The 18702-nt window shown below is 35.0% G+C and overlaps 3 protein-coding genes across 4 annotated transcripts; all 3 read left to right on the forward strand.

Moving 5' to 3' along the window:
- On the forward strand, nt 2205–5178 carry LOC18597730 (laccase-4). The gene is made up of 6 exons (XM_007026912.2): nt 2205–2425; nt 2542–2693; nt 2790–3034; nt 3122–3250; nt 3363–4328; nt 4759–5178. The coding sequence occupies exons 1-6, from the start codon at nt 2297–2299 to the stop codon at nt 4887–4889; spliced, it is 1752 nt and encodes a 583-aa protein (XP_007026974.2). The 5' UTR covers nt 2205–2296; the 3' UTR covers nt 4890–5178.
- LOC18597731 (laccase-4) lies at nt 9924–13129 on the forward strand. Its single transcript, XM_018120600.1, has 6 exons — nt 9924–10128; nt 10683–10834; nt 10932–11176; nt 11264–11392; nt 11504–12469; nt 12759–13129. Exons 1-6 carry the CDS (start codon nt 10000–10002, stop codon nt 12887–12889), a joined length of 1752 nt encoding a protein of 583 aa, XP_017976089.1. The 5' UTR covers nt 9924–9999; the 3' UTR covers nt 12890–13129.
- LOC18597732 (probable protein S-acyltransferase 16) lies at nt 14302–18037 on the forward strand. 2 transcript variants are annotated; one of them, XM_007026914.2, is made up of 7 exons: nt 14302–14756; nt 16010–16102; nt 16184–16285; nt 16527–16604; nt 16681–16779; nt 16895–16990; nt 17363–18037. In XM_007026914.2, the coding sequence occupies exons 1-7, from the start codon at nt 14484–14486 to the stop codon at nt 17474–17476; spliced, it is 855 nt and encodes a 284-aa protein (XP_007026976.1). In that variant the 5' UTR covers nt 14302–14483; the 3' UTR covers nt 17477–18037. The 2 variants fall into 2 exon arrangements, with proteins under 2 accessions (XP_007026976.1, XP_007026978.1); XM_007026916.2 differs by lacking the exon at nt 16184–16285.

The following is an 18702-nucleotide window of genomic DNA, read 5'->3' on the forward strand; positions in this document are numbered from 1 at the left end:
ATTTTCAGTAATAATAATAATAATAATAATAATAATTGTAGGACACAATGTCATATTAGAAATAAAGAAAAATGAATTATTTAATTAAAGAAGAGAATAAGTCTATAATAATTAGACCAAAGTAGGTTAAAGTGCAAATAAGTCATGGATGGGCTTTCTGAGTTTTAATTGATCTTGAAATTAATTAAATTAATAATATATAATTAATATATTATAAAGGTACTTGCCACTTGCAGGTAAAGATAAAGATAAAGATAATTAAATAATAAATTATATTTATTTTTAATTACTATTATAAGTATCTATTGAAAATATACTATTGTGATTTTTGAAAACTAACAGTTGTATTTGTTGGGAATAGTCATTTATATCTATAAACACACTTTTATCTGGTTCTAAAAGACACATAAAAAAAATCTCTCATTTCTTTTTTAATATTCTCTAAATTTCCTTTATATCATTTTTTCCTTAAAACTAGTGACATCGATATACGTTTTAAAGCCAATTCATTATTTTCCAATTTTGTATTCTAAAAGATTGATCTAAATTCTGGAGGAATTGTTCTATTTAGCCTCGCTTATAGGAACAAAATGCCCATATACACATAAGAATAATAATACTCTTTCAGCTGAAGATACCAAGCATCTAGGGTGAATATTAGGTTAATTGGATTGTAAAATTTTGAAAATTGAGTAAATTAAATTTTCATAAATAATAACTGAAAATCGATCAAATTATATTTTGAAAAATAATCAAAATCAATTTATCTCGATCGGTTCAATAAATGTTACCATTTTTAAGTATTTTTTTTCAACAATTTCAACAATATTTTCAATAACACTTTCAACAACATTTTTAATAAAGATAAGCAAAATTATTTCTCTCCACATTCTAATCAAGATAAATTGGACCTTACATCAAGAAATAAATAAATCCAACATAATATTTTTTACTTGACAAGTCAACTTAACATTAATCAATTTTTCGATTCGTTCAGATTCTAAATTTTAAATACAAAAAATTAATTGAAATACTCAAATAACTTTTGTTGGGAAAAAAAAGGAAAGAATAAAAAAAAGAAAAGAAAATTATTTTTTCTTCACTAATGTTTTTCTCTAAATTTAGAAGGTAGAATGTAAAAATATATTAATTTTCTTCTGTTTCTTACCCAACAATAGAAAATAACCAATTTTCAAAGGCCTGGCAAAACCATTCCCATGCAATATGTAGCACTCTATGGATAATTACAGACTGCCAACAGCAAAAGCAAAAGCAGAGGCGATTCCTACTTGGACCAACCATTGTAAACACTTTACTTTGGTCTCATCCATGCGCATTCCTAACATGTTCGAGTTAGTGTAGGCAAGGCCAAAACAAGAGCTAGATTTAGATCTATTGAGACAAGGGTGGTGCAAGATATGTTGCAGTAAGGTACCTATCAGAAGCTGTTAAGGAACTTGGAGATGTACAGTTAGGAACAACCGACAGCTAACCAGATGGTTTAAGCACATTCTCTTTTGGCTTGATTAGTACGTATTAAACGGTAGGAGGTTGAAGGCTACCCAGCACCCATGCCCACATTACCCCCCTTTTCTAATAAATGGATTCATCAATCCTTTTCCAACCTTCCTTTTGAAGTATAGAATAATTTGGATTTTAGTCCTACTGGAACCATAAAACTTTGTTTTAAAAACTAATTACCTCACTTCAAAGACAATTATATCCTCAGATATTTCCTCATGTCCTAGGCCAAAGAATTGAAAATGAATAAAAATGGTTCATTCCAGTCCTTAATTAGAAATTTAGAATCAGTCAGTGGGTTTTGAAAGATTTTCTGATCAGAGAAAGAACAGCTAATGATGGAAATGGACCAATTCTTGATTGACTGTAACATAAACCATTGTTTATATGTCTTCATCAGGCTCATGTCATCTTTAAACTTCATTAATTTAGGGTACCTTGGAACTTTAAGATGAGGAATTTATAGTTCAAATTAGATTTCCGTTATGAAAAACTAGTCTGTCTTGGACATCACTCTAAAGGGATTCACCAGCAGCTACTCGGACCAAATATGCAAGTTTCTGCTGAAGACACAGCTTGTCGACAGTGAAACAGGGATTATCTGAATTTTTACTCACCTAATTAACAAACCAATCAGTCCTTCTCCCACTATATAAACTGCCTCACTTGTTCCTTGTCTCATCATCCAAACAAGTTATATCCCACTTTGACCATCCTTGTCATTTTTGATAGATAATCACAACAAAATATTACTAAAAGAAAACAGAAAAGAGACATGAGTTCTGTTCTTCTTACATCATCAGCCTTTATCAGGGTTTTTCTCCTAGCGTTATGTGCTGTCTCGTTACTACCTGATTTGGCAGTTGCAAAGCATGCAGGCATTACCAGGCACTACAATTTTGATGTAAGTTTTAATTTCCCATTTCTTAGGCTCTTTTAGTGTGTTTTTAAGTGTGGCTGTAGCTGAGGCTAACATTTCCACCGCCATTCTTCTTTCTTTTTCTTGTTAATCTCGTAAAGATTAGGATGCAAAATGTGACAAGGTTGTGCCAAACAAAGAGCATTGTGACGGTCAATGGCCAGTTCCCAGGGCCTCGGATTATAGCTAGGGAAGGCGATCGCCTTCTCATCAAGGTGGTTAACCATGTTCAATACAATGTCACTCTTCATTGGTATGGGATTTCACTTCCTACTGCTTTCTCTCTTTTATTAATGGTTAGCATTTTATTTTAAAGTTGATCAAATGTTGGCTTTCACTTGGGAACTAGGCATGGAATCCGACAGCTAAGGACTGGATGGGCTGATGGACCTGCCTATATAACTCAGTGTCCAATTCAGACAGGACAATCCTATGTATACAACTTCACCATCACTGGCCAAAGAGGGACCTTATTTTGGCATGCTCACATCTCTTGGCTAAGAGCTACTCTTTATGGACCTATTGTCATCCTCCCAAAACGACATGCCTCTTACCCATTTCCCCAACCATTCAAGGAAGTTCCCATCATTTTTGGTAATTAACACAACTTCTCACATCAGGCATTGGAAGAAGAATAATTTTGCATCTTGAATTAATTTTGAGTTTTGCCTGGAATTGCAGGAGAGTGGTGGAAAGCAGATACAGAAACTATTATCAATCAGGCCATGGCAACTGGAGGGGCACCGAATATCTCAGATGCTTTCACCATTAATGGTCTCCCAGGTCCCTCTTACAACTGCTCAGCCAAAGGTACTACATTACATATTCAGCGTCACTATCGCAAGCAATATTTTGTCAATTTCCATCGGAAAGGTTCCAATTGAGGGACACACTAAAAAAAAGTAAACTAAATTTTATGCAGAAACATTCAAGCTTAAGGTGAAGCCAGGTAAAACCTATCTTCTGCGCCTGATCAACGCTGCACTCAATGACGAGCTCTTTTTCAGAATTGCAAACCACACAGTCACTGTTGTAGAAGCCGATGCAGTCTATGTCAAACCTTTCAAAACAGATATTGTTCTTATCACTCCAGGGCAGACCACTAATGTCCTTCTCAAGGCCAAATCCAAGACCTCCGGGGCCAACTTTGCTCTGTCAGCCAGGCCTTATGCCACTGGCCCTGCCACTTTTGACAATACCACGACAATCGGAATTCTAGAGTATGAGAAATCTGCCTCTGCCTCAAACTCTAACAACAAGAAACTCCCGCTTCTAAAAGCAAAACTTCCACAGTTTAATGACTCCACCTATGCTATGAAATTCAACCAGAAAATCCGTAGCCTCGCCACAGCTAAATTCCCTGCTAAAGTCCCAAAAAATGTTGATAGGCGCTTCTTCTTCACAGTAGGACTAGGGATACTCCCATGCTCACAAAACCAAACTTGCCAAGGTCCCAACAACACTAGGCCAGCTGCTGCAGTCAACAATGTTTCATTTGTGCAACCAAATATTGCTCTTCTCCAGGCTCACTTCTTTAACCGATCGAAAGGAGTATACACCACCAATTTCCCAGCGAACCCACCGTTCAAGTTTAATTACATAGGCACACCACCTAAAAACATAATGTTGGACAGCGGCACCAAGGTGATGGTGCTACCTTTTAACACTAGCGTGGAGTTGGTGATGCAGGATACTAGCATCCTTGGTGCAGAAAGCCACCCCTTACATCTTCACGGATTCAATTTCTTTGTGTTGGGTCAAGGTGTTGGCAACTTTGACTCCAAGAAGGATCCTGCCAAGTTCAATCTTGTAGACCCTGCAGAGAGGAACACGGTGGGTGTGCCATCTGGTGGGTGGGTCGCCATTCGTTTCCTTGCTGACAATCCTGGTGAGTTACATAATTACATTAATTCTCCATAATTTACTTATTAGATATGCAAATGCACGATAAATTTGCACTACAGAATGTTCATCAAGTAGGAAGACAACAATGATACAAGATTACGAGTACCGGATTAGATTAGATGCAAGATTGTGAACAAACCATGTTCCCGTTAGAACTGTAATAATCCCTAATTCCTAGTCAACTTACTTCAGGTGGGAGTGGAATAGAACACAGAAGGGGAAAAAAACAATAGGTTGTAAAATAAGAAATATAGTTTTCAAAATCAACCCAATTTGGCTGGTAACTTGGCTAATCATTTTACTTGGGTAAATCAAACAGAGTTATAGATTTAGATAAACATTCTTTCACCATTAATGTAATCAAATAAAGTTGTCTGTTTCTCTTAATTAACTTTGGATTGGTGCATGAATAGGCGTTTGGTTTATGCACTGCCATCTGGAAGTACACACTAGCTGGGGCTTAAAGATGGCATGGGTTGTCAACGACGGAAAGGGCCGCAAACAGAAGCTGCTACCTCCACCTGCTGATCTTCCTAAATGCTGAAATCTGATTGTTGCTCTCTTTCCATTACTTTTTTCTACTATTACAATTTCACAGAATCATTCTATTCTTTCATTTCCTATTCTTATATATGCCAAGAGAATAGTTGCTAGGCTCTCCATAGCTTAAGTTTGTATTTGATTCTACTATTACTTCACACCAGAAATAGAACTGGTGTGGATTTTTGTATAGATTATTAGCAGGCTATGTACTACCACAAGAACAATTGATTTGTGGCAGAATCTACATATATAAACAGATTTTTTACAAATACAATTTTTATTTGTCTCTACTTCATCCAGATTCCACCCTTAATCTTATTTAAGTTTTGCAGCTACTTAGCTCAAGTTTCTCCGATGAAAAGAGATCAATTTATATCCATGTGATCATTATAATGTGGTTACAGTGGATCGTTACCATATCCATCCAAGCTAAATCAGTAATGCTAATGCATAAAGAAGAGACAATTGTTCCTTATAAGAACTTGGAATCTTTCATGTATAAACCTATGCATATTCTCCCACTAACAATCCCAAATCCACTTCACCACACCTACAACCAAACACATACCCAAATTATAATATGGCCTTAAGGAATGGACAGACAATAGTCCCAATTAGCAATTCAGCCAATCCAACATGGTACAGAAGCCAGCTATTACAGAGAGCAAACACATTCTTTGTAACACACTATTATCCTTCAGATAGGCTTGATCTTGAAGTGAAGTGAGATGAGAGAAACTACAAAGCACTTCAAGTCTTACAAAATGCCCATAAAAGCAGGGGACTACATGCAGATGCCTAAATAAAAAAACCACCTAAATTTGTTCACAGATGCATAAGAAACTCCATTACACCTCCATAGCCATATTAATCATCTCTTTAGCTATATGAAACGGCTATGGAGCTCCTAAATTTGTTCACAGATGCATAAGAAACTCCATATCTATGCCTTGAGTTCCAGTCTCAACAGATGGAATTTGCACTTTAGTATTGGATAAAACGATCAGTTGAATGTCTTAAACAAAAACTTTTACAATGCCAAGAAAATCAGTCATATATACAAGTTTCCAAAATGGAAATTGCACAACTCTAAACATGTTGAAGGCAATTGGAGGAAACAATCAGGTGGCTTTCCATAGAGTATTTTTGGACAGACTTTATATCCATGTTTAGACAGCTAATCTCCAATAATATAATAAAACAATTTCCCACCACAATTTAAACCATTATAAATTATATTGTCAAAACTCAGGGATGATTTGATAAATTAGAAATTTGATGATATTTGAGTTGAAAGGTTTTATCTTATATTTGTGAATTCAAATTCCAACTTAATATTTGAGTTGAAAGGTTTTATCTTGTGTTCGTGAATTCAGATTCCAACTTTCCATGGCATTAAGTGTATCGATCTAAAACTAAGCATTGATTTAGCAACTTTTTAAGCCTAAACCACGTAATCCTTAAAAATTCAAGTTCAGGTTGCTAATAGTATTGGACTGAAATTATTATATAGGTTTTAATAATTACATTCACATCAGATGTGGGATGTGAGGTATTACAATTCCACCCACTTAAATTCTTAATGTTGTCATTAAGACTATAAATTATCCACAAAACCAAGATCTTACCAGAGTAATATGGAAGCTCACATCGGACTGGTGCAGGTTCTGATATTATTTGTAACTACCTAAATCCGAGCATCGGCCTATCCACAAGACCAAAATCTCACCAGAGCAATGTGGAAGCCTATATTTGAGTGGCGTAGACTTTAATACCATTATATATCATGCCCCAAAACCAAGTCATGACACGGCTATATTACCTTGAAACTAGGTCTCAAAGTAATCTAAAGCCTTTCCTTTTATCGTACTTATAATAGTGCTTAATTTAAGTCATAATAATAATTCTATTCCAACATATTCACGTAATTAATGATTAAAATCAAACTAACGTCTCCAAGAAAATAAATAAACATCTAGAAACTTAAATATCTATTACACATAATATGTATATCAAAATAGCTAACAATGTTTTGACACTAGGACAAACTTTTCAAATTATTCTCTTAACTCCTGTGATCTTAAGGCTCTTATCTTTAATCATCTGTAAAATATAATAAAGGAATGAGCAAACCCCGGCTCAACAAGTATAGCCACACACATCCTATTGGATCAAGCATTATTTTCAATGTAATATATACATCATTTAAAAGTATTTCAATAAATCATGCTTTCAAATAGTTAAAGAATCATTATATACAAAAATGGATAACATGGTGAGTTCATAAATCATTGATCATCATATATCATTATTGAAATATCATTTTAGCAAATCATAGATTCAATCTTTCAAACTCGTGAAGTTTCATCATCTTAGTTACTGTCACTATTATATCCCATGATAAAGACCGTATCGACTAATCATTCTCATAATTGTTACTAATTATTTTATCCCGTTAGTAGGGTTTTGTGCTAACTATTATATCCCGTTAGCAAGACCATATATAGAACTAGTTCTAGTGTCGATTATCCCACTTCTCAGAGATTATTTCGTAACTCTTAAAACATTATTTAAAAATGATCAAAGATTTTCTTTCGTTTATAAATTGATATTCATCACATAAATCAACCAAAACATTCATAAAACAATATTCATCATATGTATAACTCAAATCATTTGTAAGTCCAATTTTCCATTACATGAGTAAACTAAATCATTTATAAATAATTTTTCATCATATTATTAAATTCAAAATAGAAAATAACCATATGCTTGATCCTATTTTCAATATATTGAAACAATGAAATAAAACATTTGATTCTTTCAAAAAATATACATATACGATAGTTTTGAAACAAGTAAGGTGTATGAAGATATACTTACCTCATTTTGTTCTAACAAACTCGCTTTCGCCCAAAATAATCAAAAGCCTAATAATAACCATTTAGACATATTAGTAACCATCTACCTCTGTAAATTTTATTTATCACCAGAAACTACACAAAATAATCCAAACTCTCTTAAATCAGAAATCTGGATAGCTTGCACATCATTCACTAAAATAACCATATCTTAAACTATGAAACTCGAAATCAAGATTCGTTTAGTGCATTGGAAACTAGACTTAATAAGCTTTCTATCCATATAAATCTCAAAACTTAGTTCACTTTAGGAAAAGTGCAGAAAATTTTCGAAATTGCCCCTGGCGTTGCTGCCAGGCAGTTTGCACTGTCTTTAAAAAAAAAATCATATCTTTGCGTAGAAAACTTGGAATCCACTTCCGTTTGGTTCGTTAGAAAATAGACTCATGTAGCTTTCCAACCGTATATAACTCAACTAGTGAAACTCCATAAATCATTTCATAATCAGACTCAAAGTGATGGGACAGTGCTTGATACCTGATTCTACAAATAGATTTCCTTTTCAATTTCAATTTACTTTTTTTTAAATCAATGACATATTTTTCTTCGATTTAAAAGAGGATTTACTCACTTTGTAATGATCGTTCCAATAGTACCCTTCAAATGCTTATTCTTCATATTATTCTTGAAAATCCTCGAATCCTATACCAAAATATATAGTTTTAGATTTTCTTCACTAAGGTGGCTGTCTATGTTTAGATAATACATTTATATTAATCCTAATGGTATTTTAATAACTTCAGCATAAGAAAATAATTTAGACCCAATTATTTATAAAGGCCCATCTGTTTCTTTCTTTTGTTTTTTGATATGTTAATACTTCAATCCAAATATTATTTGGGCTAGGGTATTACATGAAGCTCAAAGGGTTTATATGTTAGGTTGGTTTCTCAGTTTTTTTGGTTTGGAATATCAATGCAGGTGCTTCGTGCAGATAGGTAAACCTGACTAGCTAGATATGCTAGTAATTCTGTCAGAATCTTACTAAACATAAAGGCACATCAGTATCAAATGAATGATAAAAAGGGAGATGTAGTGAATATGTCATATCCATCATCTAATTACTTGCGTAAAGGTTGAAGCTTCCACTTCTTATCAAAGGCCTCGCAAAACCATTCCCATGCAATATTTAGCACTCCATGGATAAGTCTAACTGCAAAAGCCAAAGCACAGGCGATTAATCCTACTTGAAACAACCATTGTAAACACTTAACTTTGGTGTCATCCATGCTGATTCCTACTTGGTTTTGTGATCTAACATGTTCTAATTAGTGAAGGCAAGACCAAAACAAGAGTCCATTGAAACAAGGGTGGTGCAAGAAATGTTGCAGCAAGGTAACTATCAGAGGCTGTTAAGGAACTTGGAGATGCACGGTTGAAACAACCGACAGCTAACCAGTTGGTTTAAACACATTCACTTATGGCTTGATTAGCAAGTATCAAACGGTAGGAGGCTGAAGGCTACCCAGCACCCATGCCCATATTACTCCCTTTCCTGATAAATGGATTAATAAATGCTTTTTCAACCATTTTTTAACTATAAAATAATGTGGATTTTAATTAGTCCTACCCAAACCATACAATGTTGCTTCATATAAATTTTTAAAAATTAATCATTACCCCACTTCAATGACATTTATATCCTCAAATAATTCATCATGTCAAAGACCAAAGATTTGAAAATGAAAAAAATGGTTCATTTCATCCTTAATTAGAAATTTAGAATCATTCAATGGGTTTTCAAAGATTTTCTGATAAGGGAAAGAGCAGCTAGTGAACGAAATGGACCAATTCTTGATTGACTGTAACATTAACCATTGTTTATATGTGTTCATCAAGCTCATGGGGTATTTTGGAACTATAAGATGAGGAATTTAAAGTTAAAATTAGATTTTCATCAGGAAAAAATAGTCTGTGTCTTGGACATCACTCTAAAGGGATTCACCAGCAGATAGTCGGACCAAATATGTGAGTTGCTGTTGAAGACACAACCTGTCTGCAGTGTAACAGTGACTATCTGAATCTTTAGTCACCTAATTAACAAACCAATCAGTCCTTCTCCCACTATATAAACTGCCTCACTTGTTCCTTTCTCTCCATCCAAACAAGTTTGATCCCACTTTGACTATCCTTATCATTTTTGATAGATCATCACAACAAAATATTACTATAAGAACACAGAAAAGAGACATGGGTTCTGTTCTTCTTACATCATCAGCCTTTTTCAGGGCTTTGTTCCTAGCGTTATGTGCTGTCTGGTTACTACCTGATTTGGCACTTGCAAAGCATGCAGGCATTACCAGGCACTACAAGTTTAATGTAAGTTTTAATTCCTCATTTCTTAGGCTCTTTTAGTGCCTTTTTTTTCCCTTTTTGCTAAGCCCTTTTTTCGGGTTAATAATACATAATGCTGAACTGTTCAAGGGATTTGTATATTCAAGTTGAAACCGCACATTTATTCACCGTTTTGCAGCAAAACCAAACAGAGCCTTCACTGCATAAAAAAGAAAACAAAATCTTTCAAGCCCACAGAGAACTCCAAAGCAAGGTTTTTAAGTTCACCAAACACGACACAGAGAAACCAAAAACAGAGTATGGAACCAATTCAACCTTAACTTGAAAATGAGCAAAAGAACAGCTTACCATAATTTTTTAATTAAGTGTTCATATTTAAATTCTGTCTTCATTGCATATTCTAGCTTTAATCTCTCCCCCGACAACACAAATGGAAAAGAAAACCAAAACAAACACACAGAGACAGAGACACACACCTCCGAGAGAGAGAAGTCTTTGAGTACATTTTAAGTATGGCTATAGCTTAGGCTAACATTTCCACACGTTTGTTCTTTCTTTTTCTTGTTAACCTTGTACAGATTAGGATGCAAAATGTGACAAGGTTGTGCCAAACAAAGAGCATTGTGACTGTCAATGGCCAGTTCCCAGGGCCTCGGATCATTGCCAGGGAAGGCGATCGCCTACTCATCAAGGTGGTTAACCATGTTCAATACAATGTCACTCTTCATTGGTATGAGATTTCACTTCCTACTGCATTCTCTTTTTTATTAATGGTTAGCATTTTATTTTAAAGTTGATCACATGTTGGCTTTTCACTTGGAAACTAGGCATGGAATCCGACAGCTAAGGACTGGATGGGCTGACGGACCTGCCTATATCACTCAGTGTCCAATTCAGACAGGACAATCCTATGTATACAACTTCACCATCACTGGCCAAAGGGGGACCTTATTTTGGCATGCTCACATCTCTTGGCTAAGAGCTACTCTTTATGGACCTATTGTCATCCTCCCAAAACGACATGCCTCTTTCCCATTTCCCCAACCATTCAAAGAAGTTCCCATCATTTTTGGTAATTAACACAACTTCTCACATCAGGCATTGGAAGAAGAATAATTTTGCGTCTTGAATTAATTTTGAGTTTTGCCTGGAATTGCAGGAGAGTGGTGGAAAGCAGATACAGAAACTATTATCAACCAGGCCATGGCAACTGGAGGGGCACCAAATATCTCAGATGCTTTCACCATTAATGGTCTCCCAGGTCCCTCTTACAACTGCTCAGCCAAAGGTACTACATTATATTCAATGTCACTAAAGCAAACCAATATTTTGTCAATTTCCATCGGAAAGGTTCAAATTCAGGGACACACTACTAACAAGAAAACTAAATTTTATGCAGAAACATTCAAGCTTAAGGTGAAGCCGGGTAAAACCTATCTTCTGCGTCTGATCAACGCTGCACTCAATGACGAGCTCTTTTTCAGAATTGCAAACCACACAGTCACTGTTGTAGAAGCCGATGCAGTCTATGTCAAACCTTTCAAAACAGATATTGTTCTTATCACTCCAGGGCAGACCACCAATGTCCTCCTCAAGGCCAAATCAAAGGCCCCCGGCGCCAACTTCGCTCTGTCAGCAAGGCCTTATGCCACTGGCATTGCCACTTTTGACAATACCACGACCATCGGAATTCTTGAGTATGAGAAATCTGCTTCTGCCTCAAACTCTAAGAACAAGAAACTCCCGCTTCTAAAAGCAAAACTTCCACAGTTTAATGACTCCACCTATGCTATGAAATTCAACCAGAAACTTCGTAGCCTCGCTACAACTAAATTCCCTGTTAAAGTCCCAAAAAATGTTGATAGACGCTTCTTCTTCACAGTCGGGCTAGGGATACTCCCATGCTCTCAAAACCAAACTTGCCAAGGTCCCAACAACACTAGGCCAGCTGCTGCAGTTAACAATGTTTCATTTGTGCAACCAAATATTGCTCTTCTCCAGGCTCACTTCTTTAACCGATCGAAAGGAGTATACACCACCAATTTCCCAGCGAACCCACCGTTCAAGTTTAATTACACAGGCACACCACCTAGAAACATAATGTTGGACAGTGGCACCAAGGTGGTGGTGCTACCTTTTAACACTAGCGTGGAGTTGGTGATGCAGGATACTAGCATCCTTGGTGCAGAAAGCCACCCTTTACATCTTCATGGGTTCAATTTCTTTGTGTTGGGTCAAGGTGTTGGCAACTTTGACCCCAAGAAGGACCCTGCCAAGTTCAATCTTGTAGACCCTGCAGAGAGGAACACGGTGGGTGTGCCATCTGGTGGGTGGGTCGCCATTCGTTTCCTTGCAGACAATCCTGGTGAGTTACATAATTGCTCTACTCTTTATCCTTTACTCATCAGATATGCATATGGAAGGTTGTGATCAAATCATGATCCCGTTCGAACTGTAAGGGAAAAGAGAAAAAGAAAAGCTAGTAACATAAGAAAGACATTTTCAAAATCAATCCAATTTGGCTAGCAACTTGGCAAATCATTTTACTTGCATATATCAAACAGAGTCATCGGTTTAGATAAATATTCTTTCACTATTAATCAAATCAAATGTAGTTGTCTGTTTCTTTAGATTAACTCTTTGTGCATGAACAGGCGTTTGGTTTATGCACTGCCATCTGGAAGTACACACTAGCTGGGGCTTAAAGATGGCATGGGTTGTCAACGATGGTAAGGGTCGCAAGCAGAAGCTACTACCTCCACCTGCTGATCTTCCTAAATGCTGAAATCCAATTGTTTCTCTTTTTTCCATTTTTTTTTTCTAATATTACAATTTTACGGCCGGGAGAAGAGTTGCTAGGCTCTCCATAGCTTAAGCTTGGTTTTGGGTCTATTATTACTTGTGTACCAACACCAGAAAATGAACTGGTGCGGCTCTTTGTATAGGTTATTATCAAGTTGTGTATTACCATAAGAACTAATAATATGTGACAGAATCTTCATAAACGGATTTTCTACAAACACAATCTCTCTATTCTCTCTACTTTATCCAGATTCCACCTGGAATTAATCTTATCCAAGTTTTGCTCCTACATTCCTCAATTTGCTCCAATGAAGGAGATCCAATTTATATCCTTGTGATCATTATCATATGGTTATGGTAGATCATTATTATAACATTCATGACCAATTAACCATGTTTAAGATACTTCCATAAGAATATATTAAAAACTTTAATAAAGATGATTTCCCTATACAAAAGTTCCAACATAGCTTATGGATAGTGATGCGAATAAGAATTTAGAATCTTTTAATTTTCACGTAAAGGTCAACGTCATGTCAACGAGTGATATTTTGATTAATCACAATTAATCAATTATTAATCATAAAAGATTGTTTGATATAAAATAAAATTATAAAAATTTAATTGAATGTAATAAAAAAATAAAAATTTATTTAAAATTTTTAAAATAATTTAAAAACTTTTTCAAATAATATCCCTTCAATGATTTATAAAATTCAAGATCCTTAATATCAATATGTCATTACCTTATCATAACAAACCTAGAAGATTTGCCAAATCCAAGGTACCCAGCCCAAGCCAACAGCTCACCCATTCTTAATGTATGTTTGGCCTAACTTTTTTTCAGCTTATTTACTTTTTAAAAGCAAAAGTCAGATCAAACATAATCTTTTGATAAGTGCTTAAAAAAATAACTTTTTTTTTAAAACAAAATTTAAAAAAAAAAGACTTAAAAATACTTCAAAGATGAGCTTTTTTTTCTNCTCTTCTTTTAAAAATACAAAAAAAAAATTAATTTTTATTCCAAAAATATCTTCATTTGTTAAAAATAATTACAATATTATCTTTTTTTTAAAAAAAATACTTTCTATGATAATTTTAACAAAAATTATAACTTATAAAAAAAACTTATAAAAAAAATTTACCAAACAACTTTAACTTAATTTTAAAAGTTATTATTTTTTATAAAAATTTCATAATAACTTTTAATTTAGAAAAAAATCAGACCAAACAAGTTCTTAATTAACAAATTCAAAACGTACCAAAAATATAAAATCAAATTCTTTAGGGGTCATCTGAAAATACAGAAGAAAATGAGGGGCATTCGAGCTAAACACGACCAAAACTTTAACGACACCGCACCCTGTAGATGTAACAGTTGTTTCCCAACCGTGACCAACCTCCAAATTAAAAGCTCCAGCCTTTCCCTGCAAACAAAACAAAAATTAGAAAAAGAAAAAAAAAAACCGAAAAAGGATCCACCTCGAAATTCACCAGCACAGGAGACGCCGTCGTTCTAAACGCCGGCGCCTCCGCATCCGCCACTCGTCTGAACATTCAAGAAAAATACCTTAACCATGAAGCGAGGCTTCAGCTTTTCCTTGCCAGTAACCGTCGTCATTTCGGCCATCGCTTTCATTTACTTTTGTACGGTCTTCATTTTCATAGACCGCTGGTTCGGTCTAATGACCTCTCCTGGTGTCATGAACGCCGTCGTTTTCACCGGTGTTGCAGTCACGTGTGTGCTTAATTACGGCTTTGCAATCTCGACGGATCCGGGTCGGGTCCCGTCTTCTTTCATGCCTGACATCGAAGATTCCGAAGTTCCTATCCATGAGATCAAACGCAAGGTACAAGAGAAAAGAAAAATTGGCTGTTTTGGTATGTTCTTTATGTTTCCTGTCTGAAACAAGAGAATGCTCGATTGGATTTTTTTTTGGTAATAATTTTGATAAAGATTTTATCTTTTCAATAAAAAATCATTAAATTTTGCAATCTTGATTTGTTAGAAATGGAGTGGACAATGTTGGGGTTGTTAAATTTTTGTGATTATTGCATGCAAATGAGCTGATTATGGAGTTGGAACAGATTAGCAAATTTTGCGTGGGGGCAAAAACAATGATCTTGGGGGTTTTATTAGGCCTAGATTTGATGAAAGTTTTGGAATTGAGGAGGAATGAGATAGTTGTAATTACCCAAATGGCGGGTTGGTTATTTTTGTTTTTTTTCTTAATATGTCAAAGATGCCAAATAAGGAGATGAGCAAAAGGCATTATCAAAAACATTCTAATCTATGATGAGTGGGTGACCTATATGAAATATCAAGTCTAACATAATTGGTTCATAAGTGTGGAAATGAAAGCAGAACAAATTATCGCTTTCAAGCTGCTTCTTTATTCAGTCGTTTGATTGGTGTATTCTGCATTGTAGAAAACCCTTAGAATAGCAGCAAGGTAAGAATACCTCACTGTGGTTTGTCTGTACGTTTGATCTTTTGTCATAATGATCAATGTAATGTGTTATTTGACTGTTAATCATAACAGAGACCGGTATGCATTTGCATCATATATGTTATGATAATGCTCTAGTTGTCATTGAGGACTTTCTAACTAACGGTATGTTTGTTGGTGTTATCAGGAGAACTATTGTCGTCTTGCGTCACTGTTATAGTGTCCTTGTTTGTCAAACGGATAACTTAAACACATGAGTTGACGTAATTGTATGTCACATTGGATCTCTTATTGACTTTTACTTGGAATCGGAATATTGAAAGGAGTTGGTTTTTCCTGTTTGCTTGAATCTTGTCTTCTATTGGAAGACTGATTTTGAATTTTGTCGCTTGTTAAAGATTTGTGCAGAACTTTTAAGTCAAAATAACCTCAATGAGACAAAAAATCCGCATGTAACTGGAGTTAAAATCTGTGTTATTTAGGTGGACTCCTCAAGTTGGTATACTTAAACCAGGGTAACATCATTAATAGATGTAGTCAATGAAATTCTATGGCATTTGGGGGGTTAATGCTTAATAGACTTCTTTATGTTTTTGTTGCATAACTGTTATTTTGGTCATCTATCTGTGACTTTTGTTTGGAATGTTTTGTAGGGAGGGGACTTGAGATATTGCCAAAAGTGTTCTCATTTTAAACCTCCTCGTGCACATCACTGTCGTGTTTGCAAGAGATGCGTTCTAAGAATGGTACTTGCAATCTAAGTTATCATTCATGCATGTCTCAAATGTCTCAATAATATGCTAAAAAGTGCTCCTCTTGATTATAAGGACCACCATTGCATTTGGATAAATAATTGTGTCGGCCATGCCAACTACAAGGTCTTCTTCGTCTTCGTTGTATACGCTGTAATTGCTTGCATCTATTCTCTGGTATGTTGTATCATAGTAACATATATACTCCCTTGTGATCTTGAAATTATCTTCATTTTTTGTTTATTTATGAAAGCTCTTCCTTATGCTTTAGTCATGCACTTGACTTGATTGCCTTGCACATAAGTTCCTCTTCTTCCTTTGGATTGACCTATGCCATAGTTTTACTGGGCACTTCAGCTGGTTCTGATGAGGGCATTTTGTTTTTTCTCATTAATTTTTCCATTCACTTAAATGTCAGGTTTTACTTGTTGGTAGCCTAACTAATGATTCCCAAAATGATGAGCAGCAAAGTGCAGACTCTTTCAGAACTGCATATGTAATATCTCTCGTTACCTACCTTCTGAGCTAGAACTTACCATATTAGTGCTATGCTTATGACTTGGCATTTTCAGGTTATTTGTGGACTGTTGCTAGTTCCCTTAAGTGTGGCTTTAAGTGTTCTCCTGGGATGGCATATCTACCTCATTTTGCAAAATAAGACCACAATTGAGGTAATGAGAATTATTTATACTGTTTTTTCTTTTTTGCAAGTTTGGTTTCAAATTTAAAACTGTATTTTTTCTTTTGTTTATTTATTTCCTTTGATTTTTGTTTAAAAATTGCCAGTACCATGAAGGGGTGAGAGCTATGTGGCTTGCAGAGAAAGGAGGGAATGTCTATAAGCATCCATATGATCTTGGTTCCTATGAAAATCTAACAACGGTAATAACCTGTAATGAAACTGCTCCTCTCCTTTTTCTACGCTGATTGATATAAGATGTTGCATATGATTTTGGACTTTTATCTTGACAAATCTGAGAGGACCTCACTTTTTTACTGTTTGCTTTAGATTGTAGTTTCTGGGTGTTCAAATATCCTCAATTTTATATAATTTAAAAAGTCTCTATGCCAAGTTTTAACCTGCCTTCTATCATGACCTAATCATCTAGTAGGTCAGCTGGCAACACTAGATTGAACATCAATAACTTGGTTCAATTTTGCCTTGTTTCCTTCTTATTTTGTTTTTCAATTTTTACAGAAGGCTAGAACACATTTTTATCTCTTGTTTCATTTGTTGCTGTCTGATTGTTTCAGGTATTGGGTCCGAGTATCTTCTGCTGGATATGCCCCACATCGAGACACATTGGTAATGGTCTCCGCTTTCGAACAGCGTACGATGGCAAATCTGCTGCATCAATATCGGAATGAAGGTTCAATTATGTTTTTTGACATTGCGTTGGCAGTAACAAAAGTTTGTGACGCTTGAGGGATTTGATTAACGCATACCCCGTGATAAGATCTGGTAGTCCCCTAGCATGTAAGCTGTCTCCTTGCAGTAGTCCAGGAAAGAGGAATTAGGAAAAACCATTCATCACTATCTGGCAACAGTAAGTCAGGATTGCTTTTGAAGCTGTTGCTGCAAGTAATTGAAAATGGATGAGGATGTCAAAAGGTCCCTTGTCAATAACCAGGCAAAGCAATTAGAAATAGGATTGTTGGGGTTTTACTCTTCTTTTTCCTCCTACCCTTTTTTGAGTTTCTGGTTGTAGGGAGGGTCACAAATAGGTTTTTTTTTTTTACACCTTGTCCAGAAAGAGGGCATCATTGTAGAAGTGATCATGCAAATCAACAGACACAACTGTATCACTCATGTAAAAGAGCTGTACAATCCTTGTAACTCTAAACACAAACACAAGTTTTGATGACATTTCTGTTTCTCAGTGTTCTTTTTGTTTTATCAATGGAATCACCCTTCCCCTTCTGCTTCTATCTCTTTGCTCATCTCCAGGTCAATGATTGAGATTTTAGCAGCCACAGACAGCTCGTAAAAGTGGCATGCCAACCTTTTTCAAAATTTTATGTTGTTTGGTCTAGATATTCTTTGTGTGTCCTTTTTGACTTGACCCATTCTTTAAAACTTGACCATATCCAAAAGAACTGATTAACAAGTTTGTATATAAAAAAGTTCAATTGATGTACAATTTTTTTTTATGTGCCAATATAATACAAAGTTTATTCAATTTGACCCATTTTTTTAAACTTGACCATATCCAAAAGAACTGATTAACAAGTTTGTATATAAAAAAGTTCAATTGATGTACAATTTTTTTTATGTGCCAATATAATACAAAGTTTATTCAATTTGACCCATTTTTTTAAACTTGACCATATCAAAATTCCTTCAATGTCAATTTGAATTTAAAATTAGTTGAAAAAGGCAAAACTGTTTTAAAGGAATTTCAAGTATCAACTCAAAAAGTAAAACCTATCCATAAGTTTTAGTAGAATGATTTTAATAGGAAGGGGGGCTAAATGTAAATTTACTAAAATGTAAAGCGATGAAATGTAAATTTAACAAAAATACAGGTAGATTTTGAAATTTACCCAGTTTCCACAATAATCATTTTACAGTACATAAGAGTAATAATATGGAG

Source organism: Theobroma cacao, chromosome 5 (assembly GCF_000208745.1).
Source record: "Theobroma cacao cultivar B97-61/B2 chromosome 5, Criollo_cocoa_genome_V2, whole genome shotgun sequence".
Lineage (NCBI taxonomy): Eukaryota > Viridiplantae > Streptophyta > Magnoliopsida > Malvales > Malvaceae > Theobroma > Theobroma cacao.

Excerpts from the sequence above, each read along its gene's own strand:
- LOC18597731 (XM_018120600.1), top strand. The coding sequence starts at position 10,000 with ATGGGTTCTGTTCTTCTTACATCATCAGCCTTTTTCAGGGCTTTGTTC. Across the intron at positions 10,129-10,682 it reads CCAGGCACTACAAGTTTAAT|ATTAGGATGCAAAATGTGAC; the intron begins GTAAGTTTTAAT and ends AACCTTGTACAG. Across the intron at positions 10,835-10,931 it reads TACAATGTCACTCTTCATTG|GCATGGAATCCGACAGCTAA; the intron begins GTATGAGATTTC and ends CTTGGAAACTAG.
- LOC18597732 (XM_007026914.2), top strand. The coding sequence starts at position 14,484 with ATGAAGCGAGGCTTCAGCTTTTCCTTGCCAGTAACCGTCGTCATTTCG. Across the intron at positions 14,757-16,009 it reads TCCATGAGATCAAACGCAAG|GGAGGGGACTTGAGATATTG; the intron begins GTACAAGAGAAA and ends AATGTTTTGTAG. Across the intron at positions 16,286-16,526 it reads TTGCTTGCATCTATTCTCTG|GTTTTACTTGTTGGTAGCCT; the intron begins GTATGTTGTATC and ends CTTAAATGTCAG.
- LOC18597730 (XM_007026912.2), top strand. The coding sequence starts at position 2,297 with ATGAGTTCTGTTCTTCTTACATCATCAGCCTTTATCAGGGTTTTTCTC. Across the intron at positions 3,035-3,121 it reads GGAAGTTCCCATCATTTTTG|GAGAGTGGTGGAAAGCAGAT; the intron begins GTAATTAACACA and ends CTGGAATTGCAG. Across the intron at positions 4,329-4,758 it reads TTTCCTTGCTGACAATCCTG|GCGTTTGGTTTATGCACTGC; the intron begins GTGAGTTACATA and ends GTGCATGAATAG.